The 26,263-nt window shown below is 54.0% G+C and overlaps 1 protein-coding gene across 4 annotated transcripts in view; it reads left to right on the forward strand.

Annotated features, from left to right (window-relative positions):
* Positions 1-15,442, forward strand: part of CDH22 (cadherin 22) — a 120,474-nt gene extending 105,032 nt beyond the window's left edge. For 3 of the 4 annotated variants that reach the window (XM_059133588.1, XM_059133586.1, XM_059133589.1), the window contains 4 exons: positions 4,167-4,288; positions 4,403-4,520; positions 10,719-10,970; positions 14,092-15,442. In XM_059133588.1, the coding sequence (XP_058989571.1) occupies positions 4,167-4,288; positions 4,403-4,520; positions 10,719-10,970; positions 14,092-14,657 (1,058 nt within the window). In that variant the 3' untranslated portion in view covers positions 14,658-15,442. The remainder of the gene's footprint in view (positions 1-4,166; positions 4,289-4,402; positions 4,521-10,718; positions 10,971-14,091) is intronic. The other variant, XM_059133590.1, reaches the window with a different exon arrangement.
* Positions 15,443-26,263: the final 10,821 nt, after the last annotated feature.

Consider the following 26,263-nt stretch of genomic DNA (forward strand, 5'->3'; position numbering starts at 1 on the left):
AGGCCGAAGCACGTTTAATTTTCATCTAGGAACCGGTTAAGGCTGTGGGCCTGCTCAGCTCTGGGCTGTCAATCAGCCTTCCTCAAGGCTGCATCAATTAGTTTAAAAATATTGAATGCAATTTTGCCTGACACAACATATTGCAGCTACTGCAAAATATAATTTATTTTAGAAGAAGAAATAATTAAACTAATTTGCATGTCAGTCAGCTGAACTGAGATGCCAAGAAGGGGGTTGGGACCCATGAAGGACCCAGCCCCGGGAGAGGGCACCTGCTGCCGGGCAGCGGGAAAGGGCTGCTTGGACCTGAGTCCGAGAGTAGTTGGTGCTAATCCCCAGGCAGCAGGAGGGCCTGCTGGCCTTGGATCTAGACGAAGCACTGGCCAGACCAGAGGCAGGAGACCCAGGACCTAACCCAGTTCTGTGCTGACTCCCTTGTAGGTCTGGGCAAGGTCCCGGCCTCTCTGGGCCTCAGTTTTCTCATCTACAAAATGGATTTAACAAGACCTCCTTTACGGATTGTTTTGAGGGTCAAAAGAAAGATTATAGATAAGAAAGTTTGTTATCGATTGGAAAGTCCTGTGCAGGGGTGAAGATTATTTAATTGATGGAGTCTTTGTCTTATCCCAGAAACACTGAAGATGGTAAACTTATGAATTAATTATTAGCAATGATCACAAATGCTGTTAACTGTGATCAGGAGAGGTGTAGAGGAAGTCCACCAGAAGTAAGACAACAGGTTGGACTGGCCCACCTGCCTGTGGTTGGCAACCCTTGCCACATAGTAAATTCCTACAGCCATTAAAAAACCTCAGTGACAGAGCCTTGGGCATCCGTGTATCTTAAAGGCTTCCCAGGTGCTTCTAATGTGCAGCCAGGCTGGAGGTGGCTGTGATGTCATGGGCACACAGGCTCTGGGGGGTCCAGGCCAGCCCCAAATTCAAGGGTCCCCAGGATCATTTCTGCCGGTAACAACTTGGCAGCAGAGAGGCATATCCCTTCCCTGCTCACTCAGCCGCTCCGCCTCCAGGACCCAGATCCACAGCCACACCAAAGGGTTCAGGGCTTTCCCAGGGAGTGACCTGTAACATTTTTAAGAAGGAGGTAGGGGGGCGCCTGGGTGGCTCAGTTGGTTCGGCGTCTGACTGTTGGTTTCAGCTCAGGTCATGATCTCAGGGTCATGAGATCGAGCCCCACGTCAGACAGACTCTGCTGGGCAAGGAGCCTGCTTGAGATTCTCTCTCTCCCTCTCCCTTGGCCCCACCCTCCCAAAAAATAAAATAAAATAGTAAAAGAGGAGACGGGACAATGACAATATGTGGGGTGAAGGATGTGTTAACTAACCCGATTATGGGAAACATCTCACAATATATATGTATATAATAAAATCACCATGTTGCACACCTTAAACTTATACCATGTTATTTGTGAGTTCTATCTCAATAAAGCTAGAGATTTAAAAAAAAAAAAAAAAAAAAAAGAACATCAAGAACAGGTCCAACAGATCTTAAAGGAATGGCTCAATAGTGGGGGTCTTGCCAGCAGCAGACCCAGCCCCCTGCCCCCACCACAGCATGTCCCCCTCGGAGGGGCTTGCCCTGCTGTAGGGTTGCCCTTCTGCATGGCACATGGGCCCCTGTGCCCGCCCCCCACCTCAGCCGGGAGAGAGGTGCCTGGTCCTGGCAGTGGGCCTCACCCTCCCCACTTGCCTTCTTCCCAAATGCACCCACCTTCTGTCTGTTTAAGTTCTCCAGCAACACGCTCTTAAAAATAACAGCTTGCCCGGCATTCCCAGTCACGACTCCAATCTCCCGCCCCCAGAAAAGCCCCCTCTAATCACTGAAGCGGCAGATCTGGGTGAGCTGAAAAGATAAGGTGCCCCTGGCTAAGGGGAGCTCCAGAGAGAGGTCGGGGTCTGCGTTAATTAAGGACTTGCCCCCCTCCTTTCCCTGACCCCAGGAGGGGGCTGCACCTACCTCCTGATCTCATTTCTCTTTATCAACACATGAGCAGCTGCCTCGGCCCGCAGTGGCCCCTGAGTTCAGAGAAAGCAGCAGCCGACAGCCCCATTCCGCCCCCCCCCCCCCGAACTCATGGGGTTCCTGGCTACTAGAAAGCTTCCAGGCTGCTACCAAAAGAGCTCCCTGCCAGCCAGGCTAGTTCCCCCAGTCACTGTGCTTGGAAGGGGATGGCTTCCTCTCCTAGTCCTTGAGGTCCCTGGTGGATAGAGCTTGTCAGCCACAAACTCATGACTAAGATAGCTGAGAGCAGAGCACCAATGAAGACCCAAGAGGTCCGGGAGACAAGGGAAAAGGCCAACATTCAGGGTGCTGCTCAGAGAGGTCCGGCTGGGATGAGGTACCCTTCAATCACTTGAAGTCATTGCTGAAAGGACCCTTCGAGGATGTCTGTTTTGGGTTTGGTTTTTTTTTTTTTTTTAAAAGATTTTATTTATTTATTTGACAGAGAGAGGCACAGCGAGAGAGGGAACACAAGCAGAGAGAGAGAGGGGGCGGGTGGGGAGTGGGGAGAAGTAGGCTTCCTACTGAGCAGAGAGCCTGATGCAGGACTCCGTCCCAGGACCCTGAGATCATGACCTGAGCCAAAGGCAGTTGCTTAACGACTGAGCCACCCAGGCCCCAAGGATGTCTATTTATTTAACAAATCCTTACAGAACACTTGCTATGTGTTATAGACACAGTTTTTTTTAGAGAATTTTTAAAACTTTAATAGACATACACACAGTTTAAAAATGCTTTACAGATAGTAACTCAATCTGTCCTCTTAAGCAACCCATCACTAGTAGCTCCATGTTGCTGGAGAGAAAGCAGAGGCACAGAGAGGCCAAGAGACCTGGCATAGACCCCACAGCTCCTAAGTGGCAGAGTTGAGATTGGAACAACTTGGCTCAGAGACTTTACTCTTAATCACCATGCTCTGTTCATTTTCCAGATCTGGAAGGGGATATCAGGGAGGGAGGACCAAACATTGGGTCAAGGACAGAGCCATCCCTGGAACGCAGGCCTCTTTCCGTCTATGTTCTTCTAGTCTTCATTCACACATTTAACGAATGTATTAGAACCTCCTCTGTGCTGTATCCCACGGTGCTGGGAACCTGGAGATTAATACATCAGGGACCTTGACCTCAAAGATATCACAGGCAGAGGTGTCATGGTTTTGCTGAAGACGCTGGCCAAGACCTATATCCAGTGGACTGGTCTTGCCCTCTCAGGATCAAGTCCTAAAAGAGCAGAGGTCTGAGAGTTCAGTTGCCTGCTGACCGTTCTTTAAAGTTTCTCATGCTCTGTTTCTCTTCTGCAGTGTGGGGGTAGAAATTGAACCCAAGTGCAGGATTTCCACGGGATTCCTGAAATAATGGATGTATGTGCTCTGGGTGTGTTCTGTGCCCTTGACGGTGATGGGATGTTGAGGTTGGGATGTTGATTGACAGCAGGGGTGATGATCATGTTGCTGGAGGTGGGAGCGAGGGGTCACGATGTGATGGTGACGTGGGTGTTTATGGCGGGGCTAATGGTCATAAGGAGGGGCTGGAAATGATCGTTGTGGTGGAGACAGTGACCACCACCGTGGGTGATGATGGTGGTGATATTGATGGTGGTGGTGGTGTAAGGCACTGATAGTGATGGCCTTGGTGTTTGTGGTAATAGAGATGAGGAGGGTGGTGCCTTGGCTAGGGCACTGGGGACACCATTATTCTGATGGCAATGGTCACGACGGTGATGGTCTAATGGTGAAGATAGCAGGCTGGTGATGGCGGGAGTGGTGAGGTTGATGGCGGTACTGGTGGTTGTGTTGGTACCAAGATAAGGCTAATGAGGGTAGCGGTGACAGGACTGGTGGTGGTGATGGAGATGGTGTCAGCAATGGTGCTCGGTGGCACTGGGATGGTGGTGGTGGTGACGGTGATGCCAGCGATGGTGTCAGTGATGGTGACACTAGCACTGAGGATGACGGTGATGACCTAATAGTGGCGATGGTGACCCATTCATGCCAGATGTCCTCAGTCCTGATCCTATTACCTGCTGGGTCAACCCACAGATCTCTCAGTGTGACCCCACTGCCTCGCCTTGCCCTCATGGCCGATGGGGGGTTGTCTAGATCTCACGCTCGATGCCTCTCATCCCGTTCCTGTGCTCTCACTGCAGACAATCATGCCCAGCTCTCCCGGGCATCCCTAAGGATCCGAATCCTGGATGTGAACGACAATCCCCCAGAACTGGCCACTCCCTATGAGGCAGCTGTGTGTGAGGACGCCAAGCCAGGACAGGTACCTGGAGGGGCTGGGCAGTGGAGGTTCTTAGAACTGGCCGGGACACCCTCTCCCCAGGTCCAGACTGGGCTTGGCCTCCCATCAGCTCCTTGCCCCATCCTCACCCTTCAGCTTATCCAGACCATCAGCGTGGTGGACAGAGACGAGCCTCAGGGTGGGCACCGCTTCTACTTCCGCCTGGTGCCCGAAGCTCCCAGCAACCCTCACTTCTCCCTGCTTGACATCCAAGGTGAGTTACCTCTGAGCTGCCAAATCCTTGGATGAGGAGGGAGCCTCCTCTCCCCTTCCCGTAGTACCGGTGGAGAGACTGAGGCACCCAGAGGGCCAGTGTTGCGTCCAAGATCACAAAGAAAATCTGGGTCAAGCTAGAGCTGTTCCCCAGCCCACTGGCCAAACCCCGGAGAATGAGCTGGGGGCGGCTGGTGGAGTGGAGAGGGGGCACCCCAAGAGAAGAGAATGGAAAGATACAGAGAGGGAACAGATGAGGAGTGGGCGGGCCAGAGTCCTGGGTGGAAAGAGCCCCCGGTCTAACTGAAGATCGAAATAAGTCACATGCACGCACTCCCACCCTGCAGTTTAAAAAGTGCTGTATCCCACTCATGTTTCTCTTTGCGTCCTCACGGCCGCACTCGGAGGTGGTTTTCTTACCCTCCCTATTTTCAATGAGAAGGAGCCTCTAGGGGGAAAGGGACCCACCCGGGCCATACAAGGAGTCCGTAGCAGGGGTTCCAGTCCACCTGTGTCTCTGATCCAGCATGCCTCCTGCTTTCTCCGGCTCACCGCCTTGAAGGTGACTGCCCTGCCCAGCCTGAGCTGATGCCACAGGGAGATGTGCCCTAGCAAGTTCCTCCAGAAGCCAAAGTCTGGGCCTTTGAGGCCTGAACTGGGGGGGTGTGCGTGTGAGGGTAGGTGGTCAGTGGACTGGGAGTCAGGGCCCTGGGTCCCAGGCCAGGCTCAGCTGGGGGGCTCTCTGTGCAACCCCGGCAAGGTCGGTGCCTCCTAAGCCTCCGTTTTGTCATCTGTAAAATGGGTTAAAAGGGCCCTGCCCCCTGAGCTGGCGAGGTGGCCCCAGCAAGAGAAGGGCTACCTAGGTATATTGTTTGTACATGGAACATGTCATTTCCTGCATTCAGCAATTATTTACTGAAACACAGTGCCCGAGGCATTGTTCTAGATCCTGAAATGCAGTGGCAAACAAGACAAAATCCCTGCCCTCGTGGAAGCGACGTTCTGGTGAGGGGAGGTAGAAATTAAGTAAATGAATCATATGTTGAAGTTGCTAAGTGGCTGGAGGGTAGGTAGATAAGGCAGTCTCAACAAGAGTCTAGACCTGGTTTTGTTCAGCGCTGGGCCCTGAGTGCCTAGAGCAGTGCCTGATACATCGTAGGCGTACCATGAACTTTGTCAAACAAAACAGAGGAAAACAAAGCAGAGTAAGAGTAGGAGCTATTTTAAATAAGGGAGCCTTGGAAGCCCTCTCTGAAGGGATAGTGAATATGAATCTAAAGGAAATTAGAGAGTGAGTCATGCTGATAACTGGACCGAGAATGATCCAGGTGGTGGGAACAGCATGTGCAAAGGCCCTGCAGTGGGCACAGGCCCAGGATGTTCAAGGAACAGCAGGTGTACATGGTTGGAATGAGTGGATGCCAGGACTAGGAGATCAGGTTATGTTGGTTCTTTCTGACCCTGGAACAGGTCTGGGATCACCCCCAAGACCCTTACAACCCTTCCCTCCAAAAGGAGGGACCTCAGGGGCCTCTGAAGCCAGACCCTCTGTATTTCCAAGAGTCCTATTAAAAATATTTCACAACCAGTGCAGTTCAGCAACCGAAAGGGACACTGACCATAAATAACCTGAAGCAGGACCCTGGAGCTCCTGCTGTGCCAGGCTTTACCCCCTTAGTGGCTTGATTGTGTCAGAGTTGGGGGTGGGCATGGGGAGAAGGCTGAGGCAGTAGAGAGGGACTTGGGGCACACAGAGACAGAGCTATTTAAACCTTTTTGGAAGCATTTCAATATTTTAACAACTGGTAGTGCTTTGCCCACGCGTTTTTCCAGCAGTATCCTGACTTGGCCCCAGGAGATACAAATAGCCTTAGCTTGACCTCGCCAAGTTCACAAGTCTTTCCAACCTGAGGGGCCTGGAGTTCTGTCCCAACTGCCTCTCTTTGATGGGGAGCTGCCAGGTGCTCCCATCGCTCGTGACTGCCTAGAAGGAGCTCCAGGAGCGAGGGCGGCAGCCGTGTGCTGAGCTCAGCACGGCCGTGGTAAGGCTCCTCCACCAGCCCCCTAGCCCCTTTCCACGGCCTGCCAAGCCCCCTCCTCCTCACCGTATAAATATCCTGGGTGACAAACAGCCACCCCAACCCATCTGTTTCTTTGTACACATTTGTAGCCAGTTTGGAAACGTGATTTATAAATATTGCTTTTGCAGCCAGGGATTGACACTGATGTATGTCAGTCCAGATGGATGGATCCAGTGCTGGGCGCAGATGCTGGGCACAGATCCTGCCTGGGAGGGTGGGGTTAGGGCCCGGGGTGATCAGCGGCTTCCCCAGGTGAAGGCAGCTGCCGCCCGGGAGGGTAGCTCAGGAGGTTCAGAGATGATGCCCAGGGATTCCCTTTCGTCGGGTGGAAGAGAGGCAGGGACCCGAGCTCTCAGAACATATGGCTCCATGACCAAAGACAGCAACCCTGAGAAGCAAACATCTCCTCTCCACCCCTCTGTTCTTGCTTGGGAATTTGAGGCTGAGCCAGAGCCAGCCACTCATTTTTCAAATCTGTCTACTTCTCTGTGCCTCTACTACCACTATCCTCTCCCATCTAAAACACACAGTATCTTCCCAACTCATCTTCCGCATCCACTCTTGTGTTTTAGATCAGAAGCGCCCTTGCCTAGAATGGAGACTCAGCAAGGGCAGGGACCGTGTCTGTCTTGTTCATTGCTCGAGCCTCAGGGGCTGGGATCATGCTGACATCCAGAGGGTGTGAATGGATGATATGTCGTTTGGTCTCTTCTTTGCTGAAAATCCACCAATCAAAGGCCTCCCACTGCTTTTAAGAAAATAACCCCAGTTCCTTACTCTGGCCTCTAAGACTTTCCATGATGCCTCCTGCCTCACCCTGCCCCCAGTTTGACCTTGACTCCCTCTAGCCATTACCTTCCTCTGTCCAGTCACAAAGCACTGCTTTAGTTCCTTGAGTAGATGATGCTTCTTCCAACCTCAAGGCCTTTGCATCAGCTGTCCCCTCTCCTTGAACTCATCATTCAGGACTCAGCAATAATACCACTTCTTCCAGGAAGATCTCCCTGACCTCTCAGACTGAGCCAGGTCCTCTGTTAGGTGCTCTTCCTGTACTTTTCCTTCTTAGCACTCACCGTGGTTTGTAACTGTAGACTAAATTGTGGATTTATTCAATTAACATTTGTCTCTCACATTAGAATATAAGCTCGGATCCCAGGGCTGTGGTTGGCTTAGCTCTCCACTGTTCTCTCCCTGTGACTAGCATGGTGCCTAGAACATAGTAGTTACTCAATAAAGATTTATTAGATGGGCTGGGTGGAGGGTGGATGGGTGGATGGATGGATGATGGGAGGACGGATGGATGATGGGTGGATGGATGGATGATGGGTGGATGGATGGATGGAGGATGAATGAGTGAATGGGTGGATGGGTGGAGGAGGGATGGATGGGTGGATGGATGGATGGATGGATGATGGGTGGACAGATACATGGAGGATGAATGGGTGAATGGGTGGATGGGTGGAGGAGGGATGGATGGGTGGATGGATGGATGGATGATGGGTGGACAGATACATGGAGGATGAATGGGTGAATGGGTGGATGGGTGGAGGAGGGATGGATGGGTGGATGGATGGATGGAAGGATGGATGGAAGGGTGGATGGATGGATGGATAGATGGGTGGATGGATGGATGGATGGGTGGTTGGGTGGGTGGATGGGTGGATGGATGGATGGATGGGTGGTTGGATGGGTGGATGGGTGGATGGATGGATGGGTGGATGGAAGGGTGGATGGATGGGTGGATGGATGGATGATGGGTGGACGGATACATGGAGGATGAATGGGTGAATGGGTGGATGGGTGGAGGATGGATGGCGGATGGAGGATGGGTAGATGGATGGATGGATGGATAAAGGATGGATGGATGGGTGGATGGGTGAATGGGTGGATGGATGGATGTAGGGACAGATGGATGGGCAGAGGATGGATAGGTGGATGGAGGATGGATGGATGGATATAGGGATGGGTGGATGGAGGATGGGTAGATGGATGGATGGATGGATAAAGGATGGATGGATGGATGATTTGATGGGTGGATCATTTCACTGGATAAACACAGACAAGTCACTTCTCGCTGAACCTCAATCTCTACATGTATAAAATGGAAAAAAATGTCACAACTATTGGTGGTTAGGACAATTAAACATTACTGTATATTTCAAGCATCCACACGGTCCTTGATGTATGGAAAGCATGCCGTGAGTGCAGAGGAGTCCCACATCACTCCCTTTCCTCCATCTTGCCCTTGAGTCTCCTTTCCTCCCCTTGGGAGGGCAGATATCTTCACAGCCAGGGTTAATTTACCCTTTGACGGGCAGGCTGGAGTGGAAGCCAGAACAGGAGCAGCTGACCCGGGACCACCAGTTACGGTTCATTCAAGTGTCATTCTTTAGGCCTGGCTCGGTGCCAGGGCAGAGACGGGCACACGCTCACCTAACACAACGTGACAAGTGCTCCAGCAGAAGTGTGCGTGGCACCTGCATAGTCAGGGCAGGGAGGGGGACACCATAAATCCCTCCTTCCCAAAGAAGCACAGAAAGGAGGTGACATTTAGCTGGAGTATGACAGATGAGGAATTTGCCCAGGCGGGAAGGCAGGGAGGGTGTTCCCGCTAGTGGGAACGTGGTGAGTTGGGGCAGGGCAGCTGGCGCAGAGAACGGGCCCAGGGCGCAGCGCGGGGAGCCTGGGGGTGGAATGAACAGCCGGCATCTATGGAGAATTTCCAGGGCCTGGGACTGATTCGAAGTGTTAGGCATGAATTTCACCATGGAATCCTCACATCGATGTGCTACTTTTTCCTCAGTTACAGATGAGAAAACTGTGGTCCAGAGAAGCTAAGTGAGCTCCCAAGCTCGTAAAGGATTGACTCGGCATAATTTTTTTTTCTTAGCATTTTAATGGAGATTTTCAAATGTGTGTAAAAGTAGATAGAGTAACACCATGAAACCGCATGATACCGTCACATGAGCTTTAACCCACGACCAGTCTTGTTTGAGCTCGACCTCTAGTTCGCCTGACAGATGTGTTCAGGGTCACAGGTCAGCTCTTTTCTCCTGCGTTATGTCCACGATTAGGGGAGACCAGGCACTGAATTGGGTTGGCGGGGGCCACAGAGGCAAGGAAGGGATCCAGACTGCCAAAGTCTGAGGTCAGAGAGATTAGCCAGAAGGTTGTGAGTGCAGGAGTGGAACCCAGGAGGGAAGCCTTGTGCGGAGCTGGCTGTGAAGGGTGGGGGCGGCAGCCAGCCAGGCTCTGAGTCCGAGCCTCTACTCTGTCAGCCATCAACATGACGGAGGCTCACGGATAGCCTGACCCATACAGGAGAGGTTGGGAGAGGCAGGAACGGCAGGCCAGGTGGGCACCCCCTATCGCAGAAGCCCAGGCTCTGAGAACAGAGAGCCACCTGAGTCCTGCCTGGCATTCCCAGCAACTGGCTGAAGTGGTGTAGTGAGTCTGACTTGTGTTAGTTCACTGTCCTCTCTGCTCACACATGTAGGAAGGAGACCTCGGTGCGCTCGGGTGCCCAGGAGCCATGCCCCAGCCCTCCAGGCTCGGCCTCTTACACTCCCGACAAGAAAGCCCCCCTCAGCCAAAGCCAGGTGCCAGAGAAGACACTCCCAGTCTTCTCTGTCACCCAGGACTTGTCAGGGGCCAGGAAGCCACAACCCAAGGACCCCGGGACCCTGGGGTCAGGGTGCATTGGGTAGCTGAGGTGGAACAAAAGAAGGAATGAGGAAAAATATTAACATAGCTGGGGACAGGACCTTGGCCCAGCTGGGGACAGAATCTTGGAAAAGCTGGGGACAGGACCTTGGCACAGCTGGGGACAAAACCTTGGAATAGCTGAAAACAGAATCTTGAGGCAGCTGGGAATAGCATCTTGTGACAGCTAAGGACAGAACTGTGGGCTCCAGGGCTGGGAGGGAACAAGATCCTCAGGCAGCTGGGGGCAGAAGCTGCGGAGATGGGCGAGTAGAGCCCTGGGTCACCCGGGAGGCAGGAGCTTGGGGCAGAGGGAGGCAAATTGCGAGGTGGCCTCAGGAGGTGGCCGGGGTAGGGAGAGACTGGCCCGCCCACCCCCACCCCCCGTCACATGCCACCCCCTCTTTCCGGAGCAGACAACACGGCTGCGGTGCACACGCAGCACCTGGGCTTCAACCGGCAGGAGCAGGACGTGTTCTTCCTGCCCATCCTGGTGGTGGACAGCGGGCCGCCCACGCTGAGCAGCACCGGCACACTCACCATCCGCATCTGCGGCTGTGACAGCTCGGGCGCCATCCAGTCCTGCAACACCACGGCCTTCGTCATGGCCGCCACCCTCAGCCCCGGCGCCCTCATCGCCCTCCTGGTCTGTGTCCTCATCCTAGTCGGTGAGTCCCCTTCCCCCCAGAGCCACTCCCCTGCCCCGCTGGCCTTCCCCCTGGGGCCCTGGTAACGCCCGTGGAGCCTCAGCTTCCCTCTTCCACCAGGAAGGCTGGCCCAAATGATGCCCGAGCTTTACGGGGTAGGTCCCAGGACAAGTCTCCTAAGGACGGCGCAGCGCCACGGCTGGCTCAGGGAGCGTCAACCCCACCTGAGACCCATGGGGTGCTGGTGGCCCTCCACACAGCCCAGCCACTCCCTAAGGTTTTAAAAACAAGCATATTATAAGAAAATTCTCTCATGTCCACTGTCCTGTTCTATACTCAATGGAGGACTTTTAGTAAAGTCCTTTTAGTAAGAAAGGGATCTTTTGACCCTCACAACCCCTAGCCAGGTGTTTCATCCATTTTTTAGAGGACCAAAGTGAGGCTCACGGGGGTGAAGTGGCTTGCCTAAGGGTACGTAGTCTTCCGGCTTGAAATCAGGCCTCCGCCCCTTGTGTTCCCTTTAACTACACCAACTGTGATGATTCTCAGCTGGGGAAAACCCTGGGGGCAGCCGGGGCAAAATCTTAAGACACTTGGGGAGTTAACACCTACTCTGGTAGCTACCCCATCAGAAGCCAGGTCGAACCCACAAAGTGTCACCAGTGAAGAGGTCAAGTTCTAGGAACTGGATCCAGTGGCCATTGTGCCACCTCCTCTGTCACAGCAGAAAGGCCTCACCTCAGCTCTGGCTGCTGGACTTTAGTGATCAGTCAGAGCTCGGGGAACCCGAGCATGGTCCAGATTGCAGAGAACAGTTCTGCTCCGTTCCCTGGGCGATGTCAGCCACCTGCCCCCTGCCCCTGGCGTGCTGGCCACTGCCCACCCCCACCGAGAACCTGCCAGTGGCCGAGCTGCACCTCCCTGGGCCCCTGTAGAGGCCCTGGGCAGGCTTCTCGTAGCTGCGAGTTCTGGGCCCCCCTTCCCTCCCCTCCCCAGCCCATGGCTCAGAAACTCTTTTTCCAGAGGGTGCACTTTACAGCGGTTTCATTTTCCAAGGCAGTGCAAACAAATTTCTGCCTAATTGCCCACAAACGAAGAAAGTGCACATCAGTGCTCTAAAGGTGACGGGCGGAATCGCTGATCAGGCCGGGCACATCTGTTGCCCGCCGCCCGCACTCCCCACCATCTGCTCTCTCGGGCATCCCCCTCCACAGCTCCCAGCTTCGGCTCCGGAAGCTGTCCATCCATCTTTCCCACTTCTCTCCTGACACCTCCCCTCCCTCCAGACCTGTTCCCCGGCCCCACCCCCTTACCTGTCATGTGCCACCTTGTTAGGTCGTGGGCTGGAACCCGGCCCCTTGGCCCCTGCAGCTGGCTCTGGTCGCTGGCTCGGTGGGGAGATGTTAGGAGCAACAAGAAGAACCCAGGGCCTGGCATGGTACCCAGCTCGTGTCTCTCCATCCACCCCCTCACCTACCCATTTAATTCTTTCAATGGTTCATCAGCGCCTTATTTATCCATCCAGCAAGTTCCCCCCAGCCCTCGTACTGAACCATTGTGGGCACTGGGATCCACCCACGAACAAAAATCCCCACAAAACCCTGAGTAACTGGAAAGTTAGGGTTGCCATCACGGAGATGGGGGAGACAGAGTAGGGAAGGGGAGGATTATTTCAAGTTTGGATGTGTTCAATGTGGGATTCTCTTGGTCGGCCCGGAGGACTTCCTGAGGAGGAAACTGGACAGATGATCTAGATTGCAGGGGAGAAGTCAGTCCGAGAGGAGGCTGAGACGTGGGCGTAGTCAGCCCCCAAATGGACTGCAGGGTAGCGCCCGCAGAGCGGTGTGGATGCAGGGCTGTGGACCGAATCCAAGGATGTTTGACGTTAAGGGGTTGGACAGGCAAGGAAAAGCCGCTTGGAAGGCGGAGAATGAGGGTTAGCAAGGCGGGAGGAGGAGAGAATGTGGAGTCCCGGAAGTCAAGTGCAGAAAGCAAAGAAAGAGCAATGTTCTCTTCTTCATCCTAATACTCACTACATCTCCATCCACTTCTTCAGTCAGTCATTCGCTCAGCAAGAACGCTTCAAAGGCTTAACTGCCTGCCGGGCACCGACCTAGGGGAACACTCCCCGGGCCCCAAGGGGGAGTTTAGAGTGTGTGTTTCAGGGTGGGAGAAGCTGTGGTTCACAAACCTGACCTGCCTGGGCATCTCTTGGAGGCTTCTTCAAGACAGACCGCCAGGAGATCTAGGACAGGATCCGAGAAACCACATTTCTAGCAAGTTCCCAGGAGATGCTGCTGGTAGTGGTCCAGCAATTGCGCTCTGAGAACCCGTGGGACAGAGAGAAGAGCTCCTCACCAGGGGAACTTGGAGGTGAAGGCACTGAACCTGGCCTGGAGCTCGCAGGGGCGGGGGCTCCTGTAGGGGACATGTTGACCTGAGGCCCAAACAGCTAAGCAGATGCTCAGGACTTCTGGAATAGTCAGAGAAGAGCGAGAATAAAAGAGGAGTCAGGTTCAAGACATCTCTCATTCCCCCAGCCCCATCCGCCCCTAAAAGCTGCCCTCTTTGCACTCCCCGGGGTCTAGAGACCTCTCAAGTCTATGAAGTATCTCTTCATATAGAGTTGAGGATGGAAACATCAGAGGTTGGTTCCAGCTCCCAGCACCCATGAAATCTCTCTTTTTTTTAATTTCTTAAAAAAGATTTTATTTATTTATTTGACAGACAGAGATCACAAGTAGGCAGAGAGGAGGAAGCAGGCTCCCCGCTGAGCCCGATGTGGGCCTCGATCCCAGGACCCCGGAATCATGACCTGAGCCGAAGGCAGAGGCTTTAACCCACTGAGCCACCCAGGCGCCCACCCATGAAATCTCTTAACACTGCCATCTGTGCTGCTGGAGCAGCATGGTGGTCTGGCCTCGATTTGCACACCTCCCAACATGGGAAGCTCATTATCTATCCATAGAGCCAGTGCAGTTCTGACTGTAGGAAACGTCTTTTTGCACAGAAATCTAGGAAATTTGCACCAGCGGCTAGGCTGGGCCGGCATTGCTGTGTGAAGGGTGAGGTGGGGGTGGGGGTCCCCGGAATGTCCTGGGCGGGCCTGGGCCTTCACTCTCCCTTTCTGTCTTCCCCGCAGTGCTGGTACTGCTGATCCTCACCCTCAGACGCCACCACAAGAGCCACCTGAGCTCGGACGAGGACGAGGACATGCGGGACAACGTCATCAAATACAACGACGAGGGCGGCGGCGAGCAGGACACGGAGGCCTACGACATGTCAGCGCTGAGGAGCCTCTACGACTTCGGCAGCGAGCTCAAGGGCGGCGATGGGGTCGGCGGTGGCGGGGGCCCGGGCGGGAGCGGGGGCGCAGGCAGCCCCCCGCAGGCCCGCCTGCCCTCGGAGCGCCACTCGCTCCCGCAGGGGCCACCGAGCCCCGAGCCGGACTTCTCGGTGTTCAGGGACTTCATCAGCCGCAAGGTGGCGCTGGCGGACGGGGACCTGTCGGTGCCGCCCTACGACGCCTTCCAGACCTACGCCTTCGAGGGCACGGACTCGCCGGCCGCCTCGCTCAGCTCGCTGCACAGCGGCTCGTCGGGCTCCGAGCAGGACTTCGCCTATCTCAGCGGCTGGGGCCCGCGCTTCCGGCCCCTGGCCGCGCTCTACGCCGGCCACCGCGCGGACGACGAGGCCCAAGCCTCCTAGCCCCCCACCGACCCTGCCGTCGGGGCGTGCCTCGCGGCCCACCCAGGGCCCAACGGGGCCCCAGGATGAAGCATTTCCCGGGTTCACCCCCTTCCCCAGCCCTCACACCCTCCCAGGGCAGCCAGACAGGAGGGGAGACTCGTCAGGGGATGGACTCCAGGATCCCCTGCCACGCCCCGCCCAGGGGGGGGGGGGTGGAGCAGCTTTTGCCCAGACGTGCAGGAATTACCAGCAACATCATTAAAAGTGCAGCGAGACCGGGCACTGCGTGGCTCTCGGGATAGAGGCGGAGTTGGCGCCGCATTGCTGTGTGGAGAAGGGGTGGGTTACCCACTCCTGGCTGGGGGAAGAACCCTGAAGGGAGGGTGCTGCTGAGGTGACCCCCCTCCCAGGTCTCCCCTTCAGAGTTAAGAGAGAAGGAAGGCTGTTCATTTACTAAGCGCCTACTGTGTGCTGGGACACTCTAAAGAGACCATCTTAGTCGTCACAGAAACCATGAGGTGGGGCCCAGCAGGTAACAGATGGAGAAGGCCACCCGGAGAAGTGGCTCTGGCCTGTCCAAGGACACCTAGCCAGAACGGTGGAGCCTCTGGCACTGACTTCCCAGCTGCCTGGCCTTGGGCACGTCACCTCACTTCTCTGGGCCTCAGTTCCCTCGTGTGTCTCATGAGGCTTATAGCAGAACCTACCTCGAAGAGTTGTGAGGATAAAAAACGGTCATACGTGTCACGTGGTTAGGACAGTGCCTGGCACATAGTAGGTGTTCAATAAATGTTAGCCTTTGATACTATTGTTATCTTTGTCATTATTAGAAGCCCACCGGCGGGGCTGTCCCCCTTCTCCCAACATCTCCAATGGAGAAGGAAATGGCCCCAACTCTTGGCTCTGCCCAGAGTAGAGGATAGGGCTATTCCCAGTGACTATGGACCCTTCTGGAGTCTCAGGGCGGATGGGAGAGGACCCCCCCACTGGAGGTGCCAAGAGAGGACAAGCTGGGCAGCTCTGGGACTGGGGTGACATAAGAGGGTTGGCAGGAGATGGAGGGGCTGGAAGCCAACAGCCGTGATAGGGACCTTATCTGTTTGGTGCGGGAGACTATCAGTCACCCTATCCATGCCCCGCCCCCTCCAGGTTAAGAACTTCAGGGCTAAGTTATCTTTAAAAGCCTCCAGCTCCAAAACCCTTTGATGACAAGATAAAGGATAGTTGTCCTCCCAGCCCAACCCCCACCCCGAAATGAGTCATTCATTGGCATTGATCAGCCATGAATTCCAGCTCCTGCTGCCTAGGCAGCCTTCATCAAGGTCCTCAACTGCTGAAGCCTCAGTTTACTCATCTGTATAATGGGGCTAATGATAGTCCTTCCCTTAAAGGGTTGTTAAGAGGCTTAAAAGAGTTAATGCCTATTAAGCTCTGATCCCAGTGTCTTCCTGACGCATTGAAAATGCTCAATGGATGCCATTAGGCTTTTCTTCTCTTTTCTTTTCTTTTCTTTTTTTAATCTCCCAGGAACCATTCATTGATTTCTCCACCTCTGCCAAGGTCCACTGTGACAGATCCAGAGATGGTCATTATGTATTATGAGTGCCTTCCCTGTATTATTTCATGTAAATTAGATACTGTCAGCCTCACTTCACAGGTGGGGAAACTGAGGCCCAGAAGGTAGTGACTCACCCAAGTTTACACAGGTCATAAGTACTTCCTGCCTTCCAGCAATTCAAAGTCCCAGTGGGCCAGGTGTGGTGGGCAGAAGCAGCCAATAATAATGCCCTTGATAAGACTCATAGCAGAACTAACAGAACAAGATCCTGAAAACACTGAAGGAAGTTTGAGTAATTTGTGGAGGGCTTCCCAGAGGAGGTGACTCCAACTGCATCTTGAAGAATACAATGTATGAGATGACCAAGCAGGCACAAGCATTCCAAGCAGAGAGAAAAGCATCTGCAAGTGGGGTGGGGGTTGGGGCGAGGAGAGGCCAGAAGCATGTGGTGGCTTCGGGGACTGTGTGTGGTCCCAGGGGCTGGATCACTGGGTGGAGTGATGGCGAGATGTGAGGCAGGGCAGGGGGGCTGGAGGCAGGTGGAGAAAGCACTGAAAGGCCAGGCCAAGGAACTGGATGCTTTGCTGTACTTGAGCATGTCTCTGGACGGCAGGTATATGGGCCGAGCGAGGTAGTCCCAAATAGGGTGACACTGGGACCCTCATTCCATGTGGGACGCTTGGTCCATGTTCCTGTATTGATCTCTTCTACCTGTGGGTATGGTCACTCGGGGACCCCTGGGGACACATGCTATCCCCTCTCTCAACGCATGTGCTCAGCTGTCCCATACAGAATCCCAGCAACATTTCTCAGATTGGTTTTTGCTCTCTCCATTGTAGAGGGGAAGCTGAGATGCAGAGGAGTGAAGTGACTGGCTCAAGGTCACCTAGCTGGTCTAGGACAGAGCTGGGAGTACACGGGATCCCTAATTCCAAGTCTCTGTTCTCTCCACGTCTGCTGGTTGCCTTGACAGATTCTGACCCTGCCGAGAAAGAGGTTACGGTTAGGTTATGTGTCCAGAGGGACGTACAAACATGGAGTCACAGGCATCCTTCCAAATCCCACATGTGGGGAATGACCTTCCCACGGTCACACAGAGTTAAAGATCCTGCCAGAAATAAAGAACATCATTCATCCAAATTCACCTTCTGAGCCCCTGGCTCTATTCCGTTTACCAGCTGTGTGACTTTGGACATGTTATTGTCCCTCTCTGTGCTTCTGTATTCTCATCCATAAAGGGCACATACTCAGAACACCTGCTCCATAGGGTGGTAATGAGGATAAAATGCAGGGATGACCGCTGATACCTGCTACTTACTGAGCACCTCCCATGCACCAGGCACAGCTCCAAGCACGTCACGTGAACTAACTCACCTAATCCCACAACCACCCAATAAGAAGCCCTCCTTTTATGGGGGATGAGCTGAGCACAAAAAGGTTGGGTCCCCTGCCCGAGATCAAATAGCTGGTAAAGACAGGGGCCAGGAGTTCGCAGAAGTGCTCTGGACCTCAGCACCTCCCACATCAGCAGCACACACAGTGCTGGGCACACAGGAAGGACTGGACTCCTGGCCTGGGCTGATGTTGCCCGGGAGAGCCTGTTCTCCGCTCGCTGCTGTGTCCTCCGGCCTGTGGGAGACCTCAAGCCTTGCGACGATTTCTTCTCATTCTAAAGCAGGGGTGGAGGGAAAGGCAATGTTCTCTCAGTCCCCTCTGCTTCCGACTCCTGGGTCCCCAATGGGCCCTGAGCCAGCCCAAGAGTGAAATCCAGTGAGTCCGGCCTCACAAGGTGTCCATGGATGCCCAGAATGGCAAGCGGTTTGTGAGCGACTGTTCTGACAGTCAGGGTCACAGAGAAGGGTCTTGTTGTGGAGTATGCAGCCTCTGGCCATCTGCCTCGTGGGTTCCCATCAAATTCCCCGAGGAGCTCCAAATCCTCTCGCAGAGCGGAGCGAAGAGCATGGCCACCCCAGACTCCCCCAGCTCCAGGCCGTAACTGGCCACACCCAACTCTACCAAGGAGCTCAGAAAGCAATGAGCCTTTCACTTACCATGTCTGACCTCTTTTCACAGCATCAGGGAAGATAAAAGAATTCCCCTTTCCTGTCACTGTCTCCATCACCGTCATCATCATGGGATAAACATTGTCTCCATCACCGTCATCATCATGGGATAAACATTGTCTCCATCACCGTCATCATCATGGGATAAACATTGTCTCCATCACCGTCATCATCATGGGATAAACATTGTCTCCATCACCGTCATCATCATGGGATAAACATTGTCTCCATCACCGTCATCATCATGGGAGAAAGGAGGATTCAGGGTCATGAGCAAGAATTGGCGTATAATTGGCCAGCAGTTTTAGAGCCAGGGATATTAATGACAATGACGACGGTAATGCTGATGACGGTGACAGCCCACTTACCTAGCCCTTGCCACATGCCAGGCACCGTTCTAAGCCCTGCGTGTATCACCAGCACAGGTAAAACCCATAGAGGTAGACTCTGTGTTTACTGTGCTTAGCCCTTTACAGAGGTTGCGTTGTTTAATTTTAAGCTGTTACATATTTGGCCCTATTTTATGGATGAGGGATCCAGGGCTCACAGACGAGAAGAGGCTCGCTCCAGAGCTCGTGAGGGCGGGTCATTGCACACACACTGCCCCACGAGTCCGCACAGGACCAGGACGACTCAGATACTGAGCAGAGTTTCAGGGCGGAGGGGATACGGGGAGGCACTGCAGACAGATGGCTGAGCTGGGGAGCAAGGTGGCTGCAGGGCTGAGGCGGCCGAGCCGGCCCAGGTCTGCATCTCCCGTGTGTACCGAGGGGCGTGTGTCTGCATGTGGCTGTGGGCACGCACGGGGGAAGTGGGAAGCCGGCGCCGAGCACATGGGTCAAGAACTCACCTCCCACCTCCCGATTCAGGCAGCCGAGAGAGCCAGCTGCTGTCACAGGGGGCGGCTCAGTGCCCGCATCCGTCAGCCAGCCGTCAACGCTGCCCACCCCCGGGTCACGAATCAGCAGTTCCACTTACCTCCTGCCAGCAAGCGCTCTCGGGCCAGCTCTGTCGCTGGCCACGGAGCCTTTGGAAAATGTAACCCTGTCAACCCTCACTCTGAGGGAAGAGGGTTTACGCTTCAGTGCGTGCACGTGGGAGCACGCGTGCGGCCATGTGCTCACGCCAGCACGGGATGCCCGAACGTGCGGGCCCTTGGACGTGCTCCCACCGGGGCGCACAGTGCCGACCCAGGCATGCCCACAGCCATGTGCACAGGGCATAGCGGCCGCTCTGCAAATGTGGTCACACGCCCGCACCCTCCAAGTGTACTGGAGGCGAGCTCTCACGTGTGCACTCACATGTGTACACGCAACATGCACATACCTTCCATAGGTGTGTTTGCTTACATGCATGTGCGCATGTGTCCGCTGATGCACTTCCATTTCCCTGTGTAAGCGTGCACTCACACACATTCGTAACACACCCCTGCAGTTACCCACCGTGTATAGGTCTCCCTTCAGGTGTGCTTCTGCCCATGATCCCCTAGCCCCACGCACACATTCATGCTGCTGTTTGCACAGTTGCCGGCTTGCGTGGGAAAGCACGTGTCCCTTAAGGAAGAGTCAGTTACAAACCCTAAATTCTAGGGCGTAATGCCATAGACCCGCTTGCATGCATGCGCATGTGAGCCCGTGAGGAGGTAATAAACAGTCTCACTCGTAAACATCTAAACAGCAAGGCATCCTCCAACCAACGTGCAGAGCTACACCAAGTGGGGGCATCTGGGTGGCTCAGTTGGTTAAGCGTCCAACTCCTGGTATCAGCTCAGATCATGATCTCAGGGTCATGGGACTGAGCCCTGCATCAGCTCTGCGTGGAGGGTGGGACCTGCTTGGGATTCTGTTTCTCTCTCCCTCTGCCCCTCCCCTCTCTCTTTCTCTCTCTCTCTCAAAAGAGAAAGAGGGAGAGAGAAAGGAAGGAAGAAAGAAAAGCAAAACAACAAAACAAAACAAGTATACTCCCCCACTTCTGCCTGCCTACGTGTGTTTACGTCCACTTCCAGACCACAGTCCTCGGGCACCTGAGCACCTCTGGTCACTTGTACCTTTAGTCAGGCCCAGCGTGGTTCACACACCGGCCACACCACACGAGCCTGCCTCCACACACAAACATGCACACACACACAGACATGTGCCTCTGAAACCCGTCTCCCACTCGTGCGTGGGGTCCGAGCCCTGGCACGCGGGTGCAAACATCCCCTGCGAGAGTGTAGCCTGCCCCGGTCCCGGATCGTCAGGTGTGCTGGGGACAGCAGGAATAGGACCCGCACACAGAAATCGCCACTCATGCAGAATTGCATCTGCCGCAAACTTCTCATCTGCTGTGCAAATGATGATTAAATGTTATTGTGCAAGAGAAACCGGCAAGGAGGGATTCATTAGCTTTATTGTCAGGAAGGACTCCATGGGCTCCAGCGCCTAACTCCAAGGCTGGCTTAACCCCCTGTGTGCCGGGGGCGCCATGCTCGCAGAGAATGAAAGCCCAGGAGAGGAATCCCAGCTCTGGGCCCACATGAGCCAGCCAGGGTGCAGAGAGCACTGGAGAGAGGGTCACGAGTCCTGGCAGCCACTCCAACCTCACCCCCTGTTTCCTGTGCAGCCTTGGACTTATTTCATCCATCAAATAATCTCTCACCCCATGTCACAGGAACACAGAAACACGGAGGCCATGGTTCCTCCTGAAAGCACGGGGCTTCTAGGATGGAGAATTGCTTCCAGGCCAATGAAACAACTTAAGCAAAGACTGGAAGGCTTGGAAACACAGTACTGGTGCAGGGCTTGTCCGGGAAACACTGGGCTGGACAGGACAGGTGGAGGGACCCAGAAAACCCTTCCAACAAGCTTAGGCCTTTTCCAGAGAACAGTGGAGAATCACAAAAGGTACTTAGGGCTGACAGATAAAATACAGGGTGTCCAGTTCAATATGAATTTCAGATAAATACCAAATAACTATTTTAGCATTATTATGTTCTAAATATTGCACAGGACACAGTTACTCTAAAACACTTAGTCATTGTTTATATGAAATTCACATTGAACTGGGAATCTTGTATTTTTATTCACCAAATCTGGCAACCCTATTACAGATTAGCATCTTTTTTTTTTTTTAAGCTTTTTATTTATTTATTTGACAGAGAGAGAGAGAGAGATCACAAGTAGGCAGAGAGGCAGGCAAAGAGAGAGGGGGAAGCAGGCTCCCCACTGAGCAGAGAGCCTGATGTGGGCTCGATTCCAAGACCCTGATATCGTGACCTGAGCCGAAGGCAGAGGCTTAACCCACTGAGCCACCCAGGTGCCCATACAGATTAGTACCTTATACAGATCCCCCTGGCTGCTGTGTCCAAGGTAGGTTAGAGGGTGGGAGAAGAGAGACGGAGACCTGTGAAGAGATAAGGAGGTCAGAGTCTCACCTTCCTCTTTAATCAAAGAATCCCCAATTTTTAGCTGGGCATGGTCATCTATCACAAGGATGACATTTCCTGGCCTCCATCACAACAGTGTTTAGTGTGGACTAAGTTGTAGCCAGTATAATCCAAGCAGAATTATTACATGCCAGCTTCTGGCAACCTCCTCAAACCTCCTCAAAAGACTCTTGGCCAATGCCTTTTGCCTCTTTTTCTTGCTCTACCTCCTTTCTGCTGGGTGAACACAGCTGAAATGGCTGGAGCTCAAGCAGCTACCTTGGACCACAAGGACAAAGGCTGTACCTCAGGGATAGCCAAATAATGAGCTGGAAGGAGACTTGGGTCCTTTCAACTTCACGGAGTCACCTTTCCAGTCCTGAACTGCCCCTATCCACACCTGGATTCCATGAGAGAGAAATAAACTTCTAATTGTTGAAGTCTCTGTTAATTTGTTTTTCTGTCCTGAGCAGCCAAGTCTAATTCTAGCAGATATGAGTACCTGACACAGGAATCTAAGTGAGAGACATTGAGAGTGAACCTGGGCCAGCAATGGATTTGAGAAATATTTAAGAGGAAGACCCAGTAGGAGTAGGTGGGTGTATAGGGGTGGGAGATAGAGAAGGTCCAACGTCAAAGGATAGAGAAGGTCAAGCTTGAGAGATAAGGACAGTAGAGCTGGTAATGGGCCAGGGAACTCGGGAGAAGCCTAGGATCTGGGGTCATGGGAAGTCAGTCGAGTTTGAGGGGTCTACAGGCCATATGCACTAAATGTGGAAATTCAGGACTGGTGCTCAGGAAAGAGGAGGGGCTCATGAGCTCTACAGGTCACCCTCATCTCCAGGGTAGTGAGAGCCATAAGAACAAGGGAGGCCTGAGCAGAGTGCAGAGTCATGGGATCAGAGGGTCTGGGTGAACTTGAGAAAGCATCAGATATGGATGGAGGAAGAAGACCCATCTGGACCTCAGTTTCTCCAGCCGTAAAATGGGGACAGGGGAGAGGGATAACTTAAATGATCCCTAAAGTTCTTTCCCAATCTAACATGAAGAATTCTAAGGTGTGATCTTACACCGTTTATTTTCCCTCCCTGGGTTCAATTTCTCCCTTGGAAAATGGGGCTAAAAATAGTACCTACCTCACAGGGTTGTCTGGAGGACAAAGTGACCCACACCCGCGCCCTGTTCAGCCACAGCACAGTGTAAGAGCAAAATTAACAACAGCTGTCAGGACATGGACACGAGGCTTCGTGTGGGTGAGTGAGCAGTGGGGTGGGTCCTCTTTCCACTCCAAGCCCAGAAAGAGGCTGCAAGCCTGGAGTCCTTTGCCAAGATCTCTTGTGGGCACCTGCTGTATGCAGAACACAGAGCCAGGTGGGAGTTGGTGGGGGGAAATGGAGAGAAGACGTGCTTCCCCCTGGAAAGGTAATAAAGCCCAGCCTTACCAGGAGAGGTAAGCTAAGATCCCAGGACAGCAGAGGAGTTGGGAGAGAGGCAGGGTTATCTAGCCCAGAGGAAGGGCGGATCAAAGAAGCCTTGGGGCTGAGGGCCCCGAACTGGATCCCATGGGCAGAAGGAAGATGTGCCGGCCAGCTGAGGACTGCAGAGACACCTGTGAAATGGGTCTTCTGGGAGCAGAAGAGGCTGGAAGAAGAAGCACTTTTAACCTTACAGGTGCCCCGCCTCAGTTTGGTAGCGCTGCAGCAACAAGGGACCAGAAGCCGAGTAGTCTAAACCAGAGGGCTTTATTATTTCACTGCCCTGGAGGAGGAAAGGCTGAAACGCGGGTGTCAGCAGAGGTGGTTCCTTCGGAGAGCCGGGAGGGAAGGTCTGTGAGAGTCAGGTTCTCTCCCCACTTCCTTCTGCGTGCTGCCTTCTCCCCTGTCCCTTCATACTGGCTTCCCTCTCTGTGTCTCTCCTCCAGATTTCCCCTTCTGAGGACACCAGTCACGGAGGATGAGGGCCCTGGCCAACTCCGGGGGGACCTCATCTGACCAATCACATCGGCAACGACCCTATTTCCGAGCAAAGTCACATTCTCAGTGCTGCCGGTTAGGACAGCAACATACGCATTTTAAGGGGACATCGCCCATCCCAGGCTCAGCAACTGTCACCACAGGCCCCTCACTGGGCTCCCTTACTGGGGCTGTGTGTGTTCTCTGCCCTCTGGTGTAGGCTTGTGCAATCTGATGGAGGAGGCCTTGGGAGCCCCAGGCCAACTAGGATGGGGTAGAGTTTCCTCTAGTGTCCTTCCTTCATAGCCACTGACTCACTCAGAACCTCACATTTAACCACAGACACACACACTCTCTCTCTCTCTCTCCACTCAAAGAAAACCTCAGAGACCCACCCATATACACCAAGGCACACAAAGACACTCATGCAGAACCCGCACACACAAAGACACACGCAGACTCTTACGCATCTTAATCTTAGGCACCTGCTCAGAGCCTTGGAGACACGCACTGGTAACACACCACAACTTACACACATCCTCCAGACACACAGCCGCATGCTAGCACACCCACACAGGCACAATGACAGCCGTGTGGAGACGGATGCCCAGGGACACATCTGTGACCTCGCAATCACACGTGACATACATCTGTTTGTGTGCGTTCTCATAAGTCTATACACCCACTCACAAAGACACAAAATACAAGGACACAGGCATTCACGGACCCCCATCACACACACACACATACACACACACACACACACAGGCTGTCTGCATACACAGGACTTTTTAATCCCGTTGTGGTTGGCAGATCCTGGCGTGCACTCAGCATCCCTGTGGCCTCACAGCTCACCACTCACTCCCTAGTAATTGGAGGCAATTTAATCCCCATCCCGCCCCGCCAATCACAGGCTCTGCAGAGCAGGCGGCCATCACGGCGCCCCACCACGAGGGCAGCGAAGCCGAGAGCCCCCGCCCCTCTACCTCTGTAGTTGAGGGGGGATTTGCAAACCTAGACACACACACGCACACACACATACACACACACACTATCACACATATACAGAAACATTCACTATTGCACGCACACACGCAGCTACACGTGGAGACACAGAGGAGCGTGTACACAGCACAGAAGAGGCACCGTGAGATAGCCCGTGTCTGTTTCCACCCCGATACACACAGCTTCGTGCGCAATTCGGGAGACAACGTGTACCTCCCTCTCTCCCAGAGTTCAGCTTCTGAGTTTGAACACACGGACTGACAGACAGTGACCCCTCGAGATGGAGGACACACAAACACAGCCGCACACAGACCTCAGCCTCTCCTCGTGAACATGCTCCCAGGGTGGCTGAGGTGTGACACCGACACGCGATGACAACGAGACTGTGTCCAGGTGGAGAAAGGCAGGAGCAGGGCATACACACCCATGCACAAAACACACAGGCCACCTCGCCAGCCCTCTGCATGTCCCCATGGAGACCCATGTCCCTGCCAGCAGAACCCAGAAATGGCCCCATTCTCTTACCACCCGGGGTGATTTCCCAGGAGAGGGGGAGCCCGGCCCCCGCCTCACCCCACCCCCACTCCCACCAGCGCAACCCAGCCGTCAATCTGCTGTAGTCACTCCATCCCAGCCGGCCGGTGCGCTGACATTCAGAGCCCAGCATTGAGATGATCACATTTAGCTGTAATGTACCACAGATTGCACTGACATTTGGAAAATGTCCCACCTCGGGACCCATTCGACTTCAAACTTTTTTTCCCAGAAAAGGAGAGAAATGGCAGAGAGGGGGCAGCGAGGGCCTGCAGTGTTCTGAAAGGGAGCTGCTTGCCAGCCCAGACCCCGGGAGCTGAGACTCTCAGCCTCTCCTCCCAGAGACCCAGGGGCACTGGTGGGCCCCATCAGCATCTACCTGGGGACAGGGAGATGGGGAGTAGCAATGGGGGGGGGGTCCCCAAGACAGAGACAAAGTTCCAGACCACACAGCAAGTCTTCACAGATGATGCACTGGGGGGTCTCTTCGTCAGGTCTGGGGTCTGGAGACAGCTGCCTGCTATCAGTCCAGCACCTACTAAGTGCCAAGCTTTGTTCTAAGCATGTTATATACATGACCTCTTTGGGGATCGCAAAGCCTCGGAGGTAGGAGCTGCTATCGTCCCATTTAAATGATGAGGGACCTGAAGCTCAGAGAGGTGAAGTGACTTGCTCAAGGTGACACAGCCAGGAAAGGTAGGGGGGGGAACAGGTATCTGAACTCTGGTCTGTCTGGCTCCATCCATACCCACACTTTTTCTGCCTGCATGGGGCGAAGACATCAGGTGTGCAGCAGAGTTGGGCGGATGTTGACTCCTCCCCTGGCTCCCTTCATTTTTCCTTTTCCTCCTTCCGGTCTTGTCTTCTCTGCTGCCTCTCTCTGGCTCCCTTACTCCCCTCTCAACGCCCCTCCTCTCCATCTCTCTGAGCAGGATGGCACAGTCTGGGATGGCTTCCTGGAAGGGAGGGGGAGGGCCTGAGCTGCACCTGGAAACTCAGGGGTGTGGATGGGGAGGACTGACAGCTGCAGAATTGATGTGCGAGCCTCACAGAAAAGCCGCTGGAAATGGAGTGGTTGGACCGTTCCTATGTGACAGCTGCAGAGCAGG

The sequence above is a fragment of the Mustela lutreola genome, chromosome 9 (assembly GCF_030435805.1).
Source record: "Mustela lutreola isolate mMusLut2 chromosome 9, mMusLut2.pri, whole genome shotgun sequence".
NCBI lineage: Eukaryota > Metazoa > Chordata > Mammalia > Carnivora > Mustelidae > Mustela > Mustela lutreola.